Source organism: Castor canadensis, chromosome X, assembly GCF_047511655.1.
Source record: "Castor canadensis chromosome X, mCasCan1.hap1v2, whole genome shotgun sequence".
NCBI lineage: Eukaryota > Metazoa > Chordata > Mammalia > Rodentia > Castoridae > Castor > Castor canadensis.
In genome coordinates this window covers 145,096,947-145,111,866 of record NC_133405.1, presented here as the reverse complement: position 1 = coordinate 145,111,866, position 14,920 = coordinate 145,096,947, and the positions used below count along the sequence as shown (strand labels likewise).

General features: G+C 41.7%; 1 protein-coding gene across 2 annotated transcripts in view; it reads left to right on the top strand.

The window, feature by feature from the left end:
* Positions 1–1,792, top strand: part of LOC141419897 (polyserase-2-like) — a 57,892-nt gene extending 56,100 nt beyond the window's left edge. For both annotated transcript variants that reach the window (XM_074064126.1, XM_074064125.1), the window contains one exon: positions 294–1,792. In XM_074064126.1, the coding sequence (XP_073920227.1) occupies positions 294–566 (273 nt within the window). In that variant the 3' untranslated portion in view covers positions 567–1,792. The remainder of the gene's footprint in view (positions 1–293) is intronic.
* The last annotated feature ends 13,128 nt before the right edge of the window (positions 1,793–14,920 follow it).

Genomic DNA, 14,920 nt, shown 5'->3' with positions numbered 1-14,920 from the left:
GGACATTTTTGTTATACTACACACAAGTTAGACATTTTATATATTTTTTCTTATAATTACATTACCCTTTATCTTAAGGTTCACTAAGTCCAACATTTTCTATTTTCTCAATTGTACAAGAGAACTGTATAGTTTAAATATCAAATATCTTATTTGTCATAATGATTTAGAACATATTTGGGATAAGAACAATATACTTAATCATCTATATTACATCTATAAATCATAAAATCTAAGATTAAATAATAAACTAGGTTAATTAATTAAATCTGTCTCTACATTTGACTTTACAGGAGCCAGTGAGTCCAGGCAGTGCTGTTATGTGCAGACCAATATCTGGCAATGGCAAATGGAGACAGATAGGCTTCACCAGTCTCAAATCTCTAGCTACCATAGTGAGCCCACACTTCTCCTGGATTTTATCCACTTTAGCAAAGGCAGGCCATCCCCTAAACCAGGACCTTATGCCTTGGATAGAAAAACCTAAGTCCTCTGGTTTCCTTAAATATCCATCCACACTGCTACTTTCCTCAGCAATTATTATTGAAGCACAGATGTTTTTGTAGCCTGGTGACTAGAACAGGTAGTATACATCTGTTCATACTATGATAGCCAAGATACCTGAGGAATAAAGGGAAAATATTGATTTATGCCCTATAAGCTATTCCTACATATTTCTTTTCATCTTTCCCTGCATAATAAACGACTTATGCTTACTGCCTGAGTTAATGACTGTTCTTTGATTAACTATATTCATTTCAAATAAATCAAAGTTGTTATTTAACAAGTAAATGACTCCAGGTATGGGTTACCAGAAAATAAAGTTTTTACAAAGATAGGGAAATCAAACCTCAAAAAGACATTTGTAAATCTCCTAATCTACAAATTTATAATTTACAACTATTAACATACCTGATCTATTTTAAACCATCTGCATTTTCTTTTAAGACACAAAACAGTGATTATCCCTTTAGCAATTTATAAGGACTTGATTTGGAAAACATATAATGTTTTATCCCAACAAAATAGCACCTTTAATGAATAAACATAATTAGTTTGCATACTGTTAATAAATAATGCACACATGAATGAATACTATGAATAGTTTTAGTTACCTGCACTCAACCATGACCATTCATAGGAAAGAATACTACGTTTACATACTGTGCTATTGTGAGCAGCATGAAAAAATTGCCTGGAAACATGCTTCAACCTACCTAGGAGGCAAATTATCCTTTAATTCAGGATATATATGTGTATATGCTACTTGACCATTAGTCTCTATAGGAATTATCTCACTAACCACAACAAATCTAGTAGTATCACAATATAAATCATTCCTATTTAATTTAATAATCACCTCAAAGAACAGACTTTAATTATACTGTATGATACTACATTTAATTATTTTATATTTTATTTAGTTATTTACAGTGCCTGATGTATTCATTACATTTTATACATATTCATGTATATAAAATAATAGAAGAATATAAGCTTCACCATTAAGTACAGTTGTACATCAATGAATAGTATCAAAGTAAGTCTCCATTTTGTAAAGAAAGGAAGGTATGGTGAATAAAGATAAAGAAATGATAAAAGTATTATATAACAATAAGGAAAATATGAAAATATTGAAAAATTAAACTTGTGTTTGGGAGGGAACTGATTAAAGACAGTTCCACATAAAAAAGAAGTGATGATTACAATGGGACAGAAGAGAACTTATCCAAATGAAACTGACAGATAAAAAGTATATGGTAGAAATATAGGATTAAGAACACTAAATCCCACAAAGACAAACATATTAAATATAATAAGAAATAATTAGCAACTATGTCTATTCCTACAGGAATCTATGCATTTCAGTTCTCATGTAAACCTAATAATTTAGTGAAACAAAGAAAAGAACACATTAATAAACTGTGAATTTAAAGTGGCATAATTATGATGCTAGATTTAAAATGTGCTATAGTCTTAAACTGAGGGTCTCATCAATAATGAAGAGGAAGGGTGAAAGGAAAAAAATCCACCAAATGTTCAGTCAAAAAGACTTCTGAAAGTATAGTACATTCTCACTAATGATGCCAAATATGGGGCATCATGTTTGTGTAACTGACACAACACTGTGAGTTTTCAAATTTTCTGCCCAGTACATGAGAAACACTGACAATATTGATCTATGCAGAAACTACTTAATTCTCAAAGAGAATCCAAATTCGTGTGGCAAGATCCAGTGTACCAAGTTGCCCCTGGATGATACTCTACTCATAATACTGATCCTAAGCAAAGATATGTGTGACAAAAGCAAAGCTTGAAGGACCTGGTCTCAAAGATCCAGCACTCCAAAAAAAGGGCTTATTAGTGGCAGGTGTCCAGGACTTAACCCCTCTTTGTTCATATAAAGTGCAGCTGGGAGTGGAAGCATGAGATTCAGGCTGTTAGACCAGAGGTTTAGAGCCAAGTTGCTTTGAATCAGAGGTGGAGATCATTTCTAGCCTATACAAACATAGAACATCACAATTGTCATTACGTATTACTCAGATTCTGTTTTGGAGTAGGGAACTGAGTGGCAGCACCACACATATGACCTTCTGTAAGAAATAATTATGTAGGAGTCTTGAGGTTGAAAATAGAGAGCAAATATTGTGTTCCTGCAGAGAAAATCCCAGTGACGTTGGCCAAATAGTGACTTTCTCGTGACATGTCACAATGCAACCTAAAATTAAAATTAATGACCTGATGTTTGTAGTAACATGGGTAGTTTTTACCATATAGGTTGTAGTTGGGCTCTAGGTTTCAGCTTTCTGCAGTGGAACTAAGCTGTGCAAAAGGTCAGATACCTGCCTAAAAACTTTCATGTGGAGAGCCTTAATAGTCCCTTTATTAAATAGCAAGTGACCTAATGTCTCATGGGAGTTTTTGTCCTGCATGAGGTCATTGGGTCACCTAGTGGTTCCAGGGATTGGAGTTTGCTACACTGTTCGTTTCTGCACTGCCAACTCTGGCAATGTGTAGTATTTGCCCAGGAATCTGAGCTTCAGACCCTGGGGGTACTGCCTGATGGTTGGACAAGGCTAATGACTGGACCTTCTGTTCCTTTCTTACAGGGTCCTAACAGCACCCACACTTTCACATTGAAACAGTACCTTTCAGATAGAACCAGTCTTATATGAATGGTGGGGCCTGGAGGGCATCTAGGGTCACACATTGCTAATGTGCTTGTAACCCAGCAGGGTGCAGTCATATGTACACATTGGTTCAGCATGAATCAGCCTAGGTGTATTAGGAGGCTACACAACCACACAATAGGGTACGTGACACTAACAGTGCATATTGTAACCCATTGCCAACAAAAAACAAGAAGAAAGATAGGGCTAGCTCTCAATGGCATTGCATGGTGTTATCCTGTGAGATTCCCCGCAGGATGTTTCTTTTCAACTCTTTCAGTAGACAGTCAATAATTTTGCTACACTTCCTTTCCAAGCTTTCCCTTTTGTCTGAGGTCACTATCCCAGGTCGCAAAACAAGTACCAATCAAGAAGTTGTCCCATATTTATACCTAACATAACTATGACAATGCCATAAAACCACCCATTTTTTTTCTGATTGTGCATGCTGTCCAATAGAGTGCCTGCACACTCATATTATAAAGCCTCTGAGCCCTCTTAACATGAGAATCCTTGTGCACTGGTGGCACAGTGTGACAGTAAGAGAAAAAAAAAGAAAATTATCATCCAAAATGTAGGATGGCATGGAAAATGGGCTACCTGTGATCAAAGAGAAGTCTGCACCTCTGGGCCATCTTCCCTTTCAGTGGAGACTATGCTTGTGCATTCAGTAAACTGGGCTGGGCTTGGAGTTCCTGCAGCTGCTTGATTGCCCCTTCCTTGCTGTGCCATGTGGTATTCCACACAGGGATAACTGACGACATACTCTTCCTGCTACTGCCCTGCTCCACTGCCGTTAAGACCTCCCCCACCTCCATGACCTACAACACCACCAGCCACTTCCTCCCATAACACCGCCCACTCCATCTCTACCAAGGCTTCAAGTTGCATCAGAAGCTCTTCAGGAAACAACCTGTCTCATCTTGGACTACAGACATTAACTTCATTGCCTAAGGCTCCCGCCCTGGGGTTCTGTTCTGTAGCTTGAGAAAGCCCACTCCAGATGAAAGGCCACTTGGTGGGCAGATCTTGTCCTGAGCTCCTTTGGAGTCCCACAGTGCTCATACTCCCTTCTTGGCATCATGCTAGGGTGCTAATCCTCAGCATGCACAACTAGTACCTAGGTAACAGCCTGAATTAGCAGTTCTCCAAGTCTATCACTCAATGGAGGCTGCTTATGGGACATACCTTGTGAAATTTAACAAGTCTCTGTCTTGACTGCCTATATTCACCCATTTGTGAATCATCTTGTGCATGAACGAATTGGCTCTTGCTTTAGTTTAATGAATGGATGTGGCAGTGTGTGATGGTGTTACTCCTCATAAGTCTCTAACAAATTTCTACTTGTGTCTAACACACAACATACTGCATATTTGAAATTTGTGTCCTGATAAGAAGTTGCCACCAGGGATTGCTGTGATACTGACTGAGGTTCTGACTAGCAGCATTTCATAAGCATCATCTGGTGTTGACAAATATACATTGCTGACCTTCGAGATTTTGGGGTATATCTTAACCACCACTCCTCCATCCACTGTCATGGTGAACCAGGAAGATCCTGATGTTGAATCCTTGTTGATATTTCAACATGAATAGCAGAATAGTTGCCTGGTGAGCATTGGAAGAGAGATTAAAATCAATAGACCAGGCAGTAGAAGAAATGGAGACTGGAGGAGAAGGGAACAGGAGAATGAAGAGAGCAAAAAGAAAACAATTGCAAGGCAAGAACAGGAAGGTAAACCCAGTGTAGTTGGGGAAAATTAAGGTTGGTAATTTGTGACCATCCAGAAGGATGCAGCTGGTTGTGATAGAAAGTGTGAAAACCAGTTTCAGTGTTGTCTTTATGAAACAGGAAGAGAAATAAATGCACTGTGCTTACCAGAGCTTTCAAATTACATTGCATGAGAATTTTGGCATTCACAACCAAAAGACCTGTCTTTTAGTCACTTTTGGGTTCGTTGCCCAGTATGTTTTTCTTGTGTTTCCACTTGCTGTCTCTTTGCATTACTGCAAGTGTAATTAAGGGCTCAAAGGAAATAGGTTATATGTGCACAGAAAGACCCTGATGTAAAGAAAGCACTTAGAGGATAAGTTTTGTGTTAGTTTTGGAATTCCATTTACTTTTGTCTACTGGAGAATTCCACAGGGAACATACAAAAACCTGATCTGTTGTCTGGAAAGTGTGCTTTCTCATAGTGGGAGCTGCATTCTTCTACATTTCTCAGTCTAATTCAATGGAATCCACACACCAACAGAATTACCCTTCATAGAGAAAAGGTGAGATCAAGAAGAATTAACCTAGAAGGTAACACACATGCACAGGAAATCAATGCGAGTCAACTCCCTGTATAGCTGTCCTTATCTCAACCAGCAAAAACCCTTGTTCCTTCCTATTATTGCTTACACTCTCTCTACAACAAAATTAGAGATAAGGGCAAAATAGTTTCTGCTGGATATGGAAGGGATGGGGGGGAGAGGGAGAGGGTAGGAGGGGTAAGGGAGGGGATGGGGGCAGGGGGGAGAAATGACCCAAGTGTTGTATGCAGATATGAATAATAAAAAAAAAGAATTACCCTTCAACAATTCCATTGGCACAACCCTTATTTGTTGGATACACACACACACACATACACACACAGAAAACATTCCTGTTAAATCACCTGCTGTGACCACAACCTCCATTCACAGTAAGTCCTGAAGTCTCCCTAAGGATGTAACAATCTTCTAGGTGTTCTACTCGCCACACAAAAACTACAAATGAAAGTGTTTGTGAAAATTCATCTATGCTTTGTCTTGACCCAGTGATGGGAGATCAGTTTTGTTAAAAAACTATGTTTCTGCACACACTGATGTTTTTTCTTTCCCTTTTTTTTTTTGTGTGTGCCTAAGGCCTTCACTTCCAGGAAGTGCTGATCAAATAAAATGGACCAAAAAAATTGTGATCACCTAGATTTTAGGTTTAAGAAACAAAGAACTTAGTGTGCTTCTCCCAATAAATTGGACCGTGACAACATTTTCCTATTTCCAGTTAAGGGGAGACATGGGCTAACTCTGAAAAGCACATAGAGGCATGGAGGTGCTAAGCTGTAGCAAAAAAGACCTATCAATTCCTGTACGTGTGGAAATTGGTATTCTAAGAAGACAGACCATATATCTCATGCACTTCATTTACCTGCCTGTCTACTTGCCTCATGTCCGAGAGGATCAGCAGTGATCAGTATTCATGTCAAAGGTTGCAGGACAGCTGCTTATCACTAGTGAATTGACTGGAGAGGATAAATATGCAGCACAGGAACTACCAGTTAGGTGATTTGTGTCTGCTTTCATAGATTTTGTGTGCAAAATATGTGGTTAGAAGGAATTCCTCATGGTGACAAAGTAAACATGGAAAGGGAAGGAGTTTAACACTGGTGTAAACACATCTTAGTCCAAAGCAAGAAGAAATGTCCAGCCCATACTGTGCAAAGCCCAGCCTCAGCTGTGGTGGAGGAAATCCCTTGCCTGGTGGAATGCTTCTCCCAGGATCACATCTGCTTTGGCAAGGCAATTGAGGGTTGCCAGGTTTAAGTTTAGTCATGGTATCCCTAATCAGTATTCACATTCTGCAGTCTAATGCAAATTGACATCAGTGACAGGGAATCCACTCAACATTACTGGCTTGTGGTACTTCTGTCTTCCTGACATTTCACAAGGGGAAAAACAGGTTAGTGCAGAATCCACGTGACCCCAAATCACTGAAAGCTACCCACATATTTTTCAAAGCGGGCAGACAGTGTGTCTAGTAGAGCAGTGGCTTAAAAGAACAACACACATCCTGTTGTAATGTGGAGGGAAGCATGGGTTCCTCACAGACTACCCATGGGGCAACCCTCACTTGATAAAGATTAGCCAAGTTCTTTTTCTTATGTCCTCCCAATACACTCCATGCCTGAACCTCAGGTTGATTCATGACATCAAGTCCAATGAGCTAAAGGCTTATCACCCTTATAACTGGCTTCTTCTCGGTAGTATCCCTTGTAATCCTTGGACAGAACAGATACTGCAGACACCTCTTTCCTTCTGAGAATAGATGTCAACCATATGGTAGTCTCCTCTTCTTGGAGAGAATCCTGATCTGTGACCCCTACACTGTTACAAAAATCAGCTTGTGCTTCCCTTTCCCAGGCTTGGAACTCTGCACATAAGGACTGCCATGCAGTAAATAAAACAACCACAAATTGTGGTCTTTATCCTGTTGGTCCTCTTCATTTCTCACAGAAAGTAATAATGATGTAGATGCATTTATCAAGGACTCAGGCCATGAGAGGTGGATGGTATAGTCTCTGTACATTTGACAAGAGTGTGACCTTCCTGCCATCTTGTCTATGCTTGAGAGCTTTGATGCCTGTGTTGTGCAGCTATTTCAGAAGAACTGATGGAGAGTATCCAAAATTGTTGCAATTGTCTTTATTGAGAGAGCTGGTTTGTCATGTATGGGAATCAACAGAGCAAGGTAAAATATAGACCTACTCACAGTTACAGTGCCACACAACTAAAAACTTCATTTAGCTTGATTTCTGATTAGAGAACAGTGATGCTACTCTTCTGCCCAATCTGGGCAAGGAGGACATACCAAAATGTGTTCTCAATAAACATCCTCATGGGCAAATTTCAAATATACCCCAGGCTAAGGAAAGAATTCCAAGAGTAGAGTGCATTTTGTTGGCACTGGCAGGATTCAGTTGTTCTCTCACAATGTAATTGGGACACTCTCAGAGAATGTGAAGACTCAGGGTACTATCTTTGTGGCAGTGTGTAAGTAGATATAGTAAGGGCCTTGGGGAAATCATATCTACAGTGAGGTAGGTCTTGCTGTAGATCCTAAAGCATCTTCAAATGGAGTTCAAAATCAATTAGCATTCATGCTAGCCCATATCACAGTGTGGTCCTTTACAGTGTATGAGTTCCAAATAACTCCCAGTTCAAATCCCACTGCACTTCCTTTGGCTACTGATTTTGTGTCTACACACCGTGCATGATTTGGGGTCATACACAGGATGTACAGTGGGGCCTTAATGATCATGCTGACAGGTTTGCATGCCCAGCTTGTTTTTCACCTCTGTTGCCTTCCATTGTTTCTCAAGATGCCTTCTCCCTATGGTTGTAGGCAGGGTATTGAGCCACAAATAGTTGATGATGATCTGGTAGGGAGTGGAACAGTGTAAAGGGTATGGGGCCCATCCCAGTGAGATTGGGAAACCCCAAGTCTCACAACACTACATCCAGAAACTCAACCTCAGCAATCCTCTTGGAGCCTGGGCCCTTGTGGGCTGTTAGCCATTCCAAAAAGGTCAGGTCTGTGGCATGCAGTCACCAGCTGGAACTTCACCAGATTATGCTTGAATTCCCAACCCACCAGATTATGCTGGAAGCCCCTTTTCACATCCTGAAGTGTCGAAGTCCATGCACTGTGAGTTCAGAAATAATACTCTAATATCTAGGAACCATTCCAGTAGAAATGTCTTACCATTGACACTTAGATCTTACTCTTTAATGTTCATGAGATTCTGGAAGTAGGTGTTCACAAGGAAGAAAAGCATCATGTTCCTCCACCAGTGAGACTGGGAAGGAATGTAGGAACGTCTTCTCCAGGTTGACTCAATGGAGAGCTTGTGTGCTGATACAGCGTACTTTGTATTCCCAGTTATCAAAGTTAAAACACAGACCTCCAAGATCCACATAAAATTGAGCAGGTCCTCATTTTGGTCACAGATGGTGCCTGACATCTCTGGGCAGTTCACCAGCTATAATTTTGATCAAAAGTCATGCTGAGACATGGATGGAATTCCGTAAGCAACTGAGTCAATCTGTTGGGCAAGGAGCTATGGGGCCCAGGAGCTGACAGGCATTTAAAAGAAATTTGTATGCTACAAAGGATCTTCTGTGGTCCTTTCTTATGGAATCCTATGAGTACCTTCACTATCACATAGAAATAGGCCCTTTTATGTGGAACCAATCCAAATTCCCACATGGTGAGGCCTTGAAATCATCTAGGGTCATGCATTGTTAATGTAACTACAATCTGGTAGGGCACATTTACATGCTTACATTGGTCCAGGCTGAATCCATCCCAGGCATCCTAGGTTGCTACACACCCAGGAAAGAGAGTGTGTGAACCTGACAGTGCAAGTTCTTGCCCATTGCCAACAATAAGGGAGAGAAAGATGAGATAAGCTCTCAGGAGTGTTTCGTGTCAGAATAATGGCTATGCTTCTGAGATATTCCCTGTAGTTCTCCTTTCAAGTAATTATGCTAGGCTTCCTTACAAGCTTTATTTTGTTCCTGCATCTCTATCCCAAATCATAAGACAAGAACTCACCCCAAAATTCTCACATACTTTCTCCTCATAATTATGCCAATGCCATCAAACCACCTGTTGTTTGCTCTGATTGTGCATCATGAGCAGTGGAGCCTTCTAATCCCAGCACTGCACTGACCCTCACCAACACCTACACCAGCAACCTTATGCTTGGGTTTGTAACTGAAAAAAACTTTGTGCTGAGTTTGTAACTGAAAAAAAAGAGCTCTCTTCTAAAATGCAGGGATGTCTTGGATAATGGGTGGTCTGTGACCAAGGTGACAGCTATACCTCAGGGCCATCTTCCTCTTCAGCAGAGCATATGTCCTGTTGACTTTTGTATTCTGTGTGCTGATCTATGCTTGGAGGTCTTGCAGCTTCTCCATGGCAGAATGGAATTGGGGGGGCCCCTTTCTTTGTTCCTAGGATCAAGAAAATATGCTCCTCCTACTGCTGCCGCAGCCAGCTGTATTTTGGTTAGGCTCTCCACCATCTCCACATCCTCCCCTACTGCCACCCTCTCTATCTCTATCAAGCCATTCAGTGCATTGGACCAACAGGAGGAAATGGAGATCCTGTCTCATTACAGCCTCCAGACCCTGAATGCCAGCTCAGTCCTCCCCAGCTCTGGGGTGTTGCTCAGCAGCCTGAGTATGGCCACTCTAGCATGAACACCAATGTAGAATTCATTGCTTGCTCCTCTGGAACCCTACAGAGAGAGTCCACATTTCCTTTACTCACCATGCAGGGATACTGGCCCTGAGAACAGCTGTGACCAGGGCAACAGGCTAATAGAGCAGTAACCCTCTGGAACTCCTGGGAGACTGCAGTGGAGGTGGGTCTTCAGGGATTAACCCCTCTCAAATGCACTTAAACCACCAGTTGGGTGATGGCAAGTCCTGCAGGCTGTCACACTTGTGGTTGGCAGATGAATGCCTTCTTAGAAAGGTGGGAAGTTTCTTTAGGTACCAGTCAGCCTCTGTTTTGGAACAGGATGCTGAATGACAGTACCATGTCCAGGAAATGACACTGGTGGGTCTGCACTGAGTAAGAAACTGCAAACAGTGGGTCTCTGAACAGTAAAATTCCATGTGTCTGGTCAAATACATGTTTTCTGTGTCATGTCACAGTGCAGCTAATGGCAGCCTAAACAGTGTAGAACAAGTTTGAAATGACATGGTTAGTTTTCACAGGACTGCCAAAGAGAGGGGTTGGTGCTGGTTTCAGCTTCCTGCAGTGGAATTCATCTGGACAAGAGGGCAGATAGCTGTCAAGACACTTTCAGGCTGAGAACCCTAATGGTCTTAGGGACTGTTCCCTTCTTTTGCAAAAACAAGATCCTCATGCCCAGTGGTCTTAGTTGTTGCTAAGTGATGATGGAGATTCTTGACTACCTGTGTTCACTTCACTATGAAGCACCTTGTGGATGAGAAAAAAGGACTCTTGCTTTTCGTAGAATAAATGGATGTGGCAGTGCCTCCTGGGACCCCTTCTCATGGTTCTTGACCTAAAAGAAGTGTTCTTGTTCATGTCTGAAACAACAGCATACTGCATGATTGTAACTTGTGTTTCCATGAGAACATGTCACCTGGGATTGATACAGATACTGACTGATGTTCCAGGATGGTACCTCATATCCACATTTATGAGCATGGCCTGGTGCCATGACTCCTGCATGGACTACACGTATGGATCAGACACTCTGTCATGGCCAACCAGGAAGATTCTGATGGTGAGTCCAGGTTGATAAACAACGTGAATTGCAGGAACCTTGTCTGGAAGGCATGACAGACAGATGCAGATACAGATTAAAATATCGTGCATTAGGAGAAATGAAGAATGGAGGAAAAGGAAATGGGAGAAGCATGGGGAGACAGCCCACATAAAAACTCAAGGTGGCCTGGATTCTTGATTGGAAAACACTTCTACTACCCTGACTTCCACCATGGGCAGAAAGGACATAACACCCAATGATATCCTCAAACACCCTCATCGAAAAACTCAAAATTTCCCAACCTAAAGGAAGTATTCGTGGAGCAATGTGCATGTTGTTGGCAGGGTTCAAATGTCCTCAGAGAAAGAACATTATACACCCAACTACTTGAAGTCAGGGAGTAGATAGAGCCTTTGTGGCAATATGTGTAGTGACATAGTGACAGAAGGCTCTGACTCCAGCACTTGCTGCTCACCCATATTATTCTCTATTGACTCTGAGGATGATATCATCTTCCCTAGGATAGTAGTTCAGGGGATTAAGCCACAAGTCTTTGGTGATGTTCTTGAAGGGAATGGTTGTTAGGTAAAGGAGTTGGCTCGTTATCTTGGGACTTCCCAAAGTCTCACAAGATCACATCTAGAAGCCCAACCTCAGCAATTGTATTGGAGCCTGAAATAAAGGTGGTGACAGTGTCAGAGTTCATGCACTGTTAGTTCAAATACAATCCCCAATAGGTAGGCATGCATCCAGGGAGAACTCTTTTCCTAGTAATGCTGAGATTATACTCCTCAGAAATCACAGGGTCCAAGAAGTAGGATTTGCCACAGAAGAAAAACATCACCCTTTATAAGTGGTTGGCCTGGGGCAGTTGTTCTACCTGTGAGACTAGAAAGGATGCAGGGCAGTCTTCTCCAGGTCTACTCTGTGGAGAGCTTGTATCCCGGAAGGACTCATTTCCTCTTCCCAATTCTCCATGATCAACTCCTCACCTCCAAATTTCACATAATGTTGAGCAGCAAGTCTTCAACTTGGTTGGTGACTATGGCTGACATCTCAGATTTTTCAACAGCTGCGTTTGGTCAAGGAGCCTACTGAGTGAAGGAAGGAATTCTAGAAGAAACTGAGTCAATCTGCTGAGAAAGGAGTTTGTGGGTCAGATGTGCTCCAGAACTGGTCAACAATGAAACTTTCCATCAGACACCAGATCATTGAATCACCTCAGAGCTACAGGACCTTAAGGACCAATGTTGCTATTATGTTTAACAGTAAGGGAAGCCATGTTAGGTCCAGACTCCCTCCCACTACAGGTGGTTTACTGGAAACACCACAATGCACACAAAGGACTAACAAAGGGATTGTTGTTAAACATTGTCTTTGGGTGCCTAGGACAGTTGGGTGGACTAATGAGCTAACCATAGCTTATCTCCTTTAGTTGCACAGGAACTGCATTCTTTAATGACCCACAAGAAAATTTCCCCATACAGCATCCTTCCTCTTACTTTTCTACCTGATTTTCCTGTATCTAATGTAACCCTGTACACAGCAGTGCATTCTAGTTAATGCTGGAAACCTACCTCAGCAGGCTGAATAAAGCCTGTGCTGATGTGGAGCCATCTGATGCTCCTTCTGTGCCTCTCTTTCATCTAACATTTGGTGACAAAACCTGGGACTGATGTGTGGGTCACTTGTCAGAACTTGCAGTGGGAAGCAGTTGGCAGCAGTAGCTTGTCCCATACAAATTCCAAAACCTTGAGCAGAGACTGGTGTCATCCTCCCCTGTCCTCTGATGCTTCTCCCTCTCTTTTCATCACTTGATCTCTCCTATCTTTTTCTCTGTCTCCTTTTTTTGATGGAATGTCAGGGACCACACCCCATCCCTGGACCCCCATCCAACACCAGGCAGCCTTCAATTTGGTGAGTTTTCCCTTTTCCAGGTTTCTCTCACACTGACTCTCAGAGTCCAGGACTCTATCTCAGAAATCCCAATGCTGGACAAGAGACTCCTTCCTTACTTGGTGTACTTACCTGTTATTTTTGAAAGCCACTCAAAAAATTCAGGGGAACTCCCTCATAGGCATAGGTTGGGAGGATATTCTGGCCCTCTGATATGTCTGTCCTACTAAGTAGGACCACTGAGGACATTACTCACTGCTTTTTCCACAAAAATGGGCCAGAACTCTGGTTGTGATGGACAGTCTGCTGGGATGTCTCCTCAAAAGCCTCCAAACCATGGGTCTCACAGAAATAATTAGGCACAAAGGGCTGATTTTGTACTGCAACACAATGGGTCCTGCTATAAATTAGACAATTGTAACTATTGACAAGAACAGAACACTTTCAATTTCCAAATTCAGTGCAATCTCAAAAACTACCTCCAACATTATGGGACATGGTCTAAGGTTCCCTTCTATACAGGCCTTTGTTTAACTACACTCTAGACCCTTCACCTGTCTTTCTTGTGTTTCTTTATTATATTCTCTTCCTAAAGAAAAATCCTTCTCTGCTTTCTCCATCTTCCATTAAAAAACCCTCCTCCTCATATTCTGACTTCAATCCAGTTCCATATTAACCTTTCCCTTTCCGTCGTGTCAAAAGGTATGAAAAGAGTTGAACTCTAAAACACTTCTCTCTAAAGATCCCTTAGCCATGATGAAGGCCTCTTTCACCACTCCTACTAAGTAGCCTGTTCTTGTCTCCTCCCTGGACTGGCCATTCCAGTCAGGACAACAGAGACAGAGAAGGTTGGGGAGAAAAAAAAAGTCCTACTTGAATTACATTGTCAGTGTTCTCAGCCTCCCCATTGACTCACAGCATCCCAAGTTTAAAAACATAAATTCAGTTAAAAATCTAAATCTCAGCGTATGGCTGAGGATTGGAGCTGCTTTTCTGTCCTGATCTACTAAACTTCTTGTACCTAACTCTAAACTTCTAAATCTGACTAAGCACTCTACTAAAAATTTTTTCCTGTAAGTTTTGTCTTTTAAGTCTTGCACTTGAGATGGGCTGTTTTCTCACTGCAGACCTGTCAAGATTGGGAGATGGAACAGATCCTATCCAGGTCACTGCAGGTGGTGACCCTGGAGTGGCAAGCCTGCTGTCTTGGCCAAGGTACCACACAGTTATGGTTATGGAACCATAACCTTTAGTGATACCTATACACAGGCTACAGAACCAAGGAAAATATTTTAATTTTCTGTCTAAGCTTTTGTTGATCTCCTACAAGTGACCCATGTATTTAAAAATTGGGAAGACAGTCTTACAGATTATGGCCTTAGCTAAAAAGCAAAAGGACAGTATTCCTGGCTTCTACTATGGATTCAGTAAGGCTTTGGGATTTTGTTAATATTTAAAGACCCATTCTCGGAAATTAACTTTTTTTTGGGGGGGGGGTGGCAAAAAGGTTTTTATTTCTGTTCATAGGGCTGGAGTTACACTGTGGGGACACACCAAGGCCAAAATTCAGCTGCATCTTGAAACCCTGCCTGGTGGGGGCGCTGTGACCTCGGACCAGTGGCCTATCCTCTCTGGGCTTCATTTCCTCTCTCTCTTTTTTTTTTTTATTCCTATGTGCATACAATGTTTAGGTGTGGTGGTTACACAAGAGACCAAAAGTAGTAGGCTCATGGTCCAAGAATGGTGTCAGGGAACAATACAACATCCTAACTGAAAACCGCCTAATGTCAAAAAGGGCAGAGA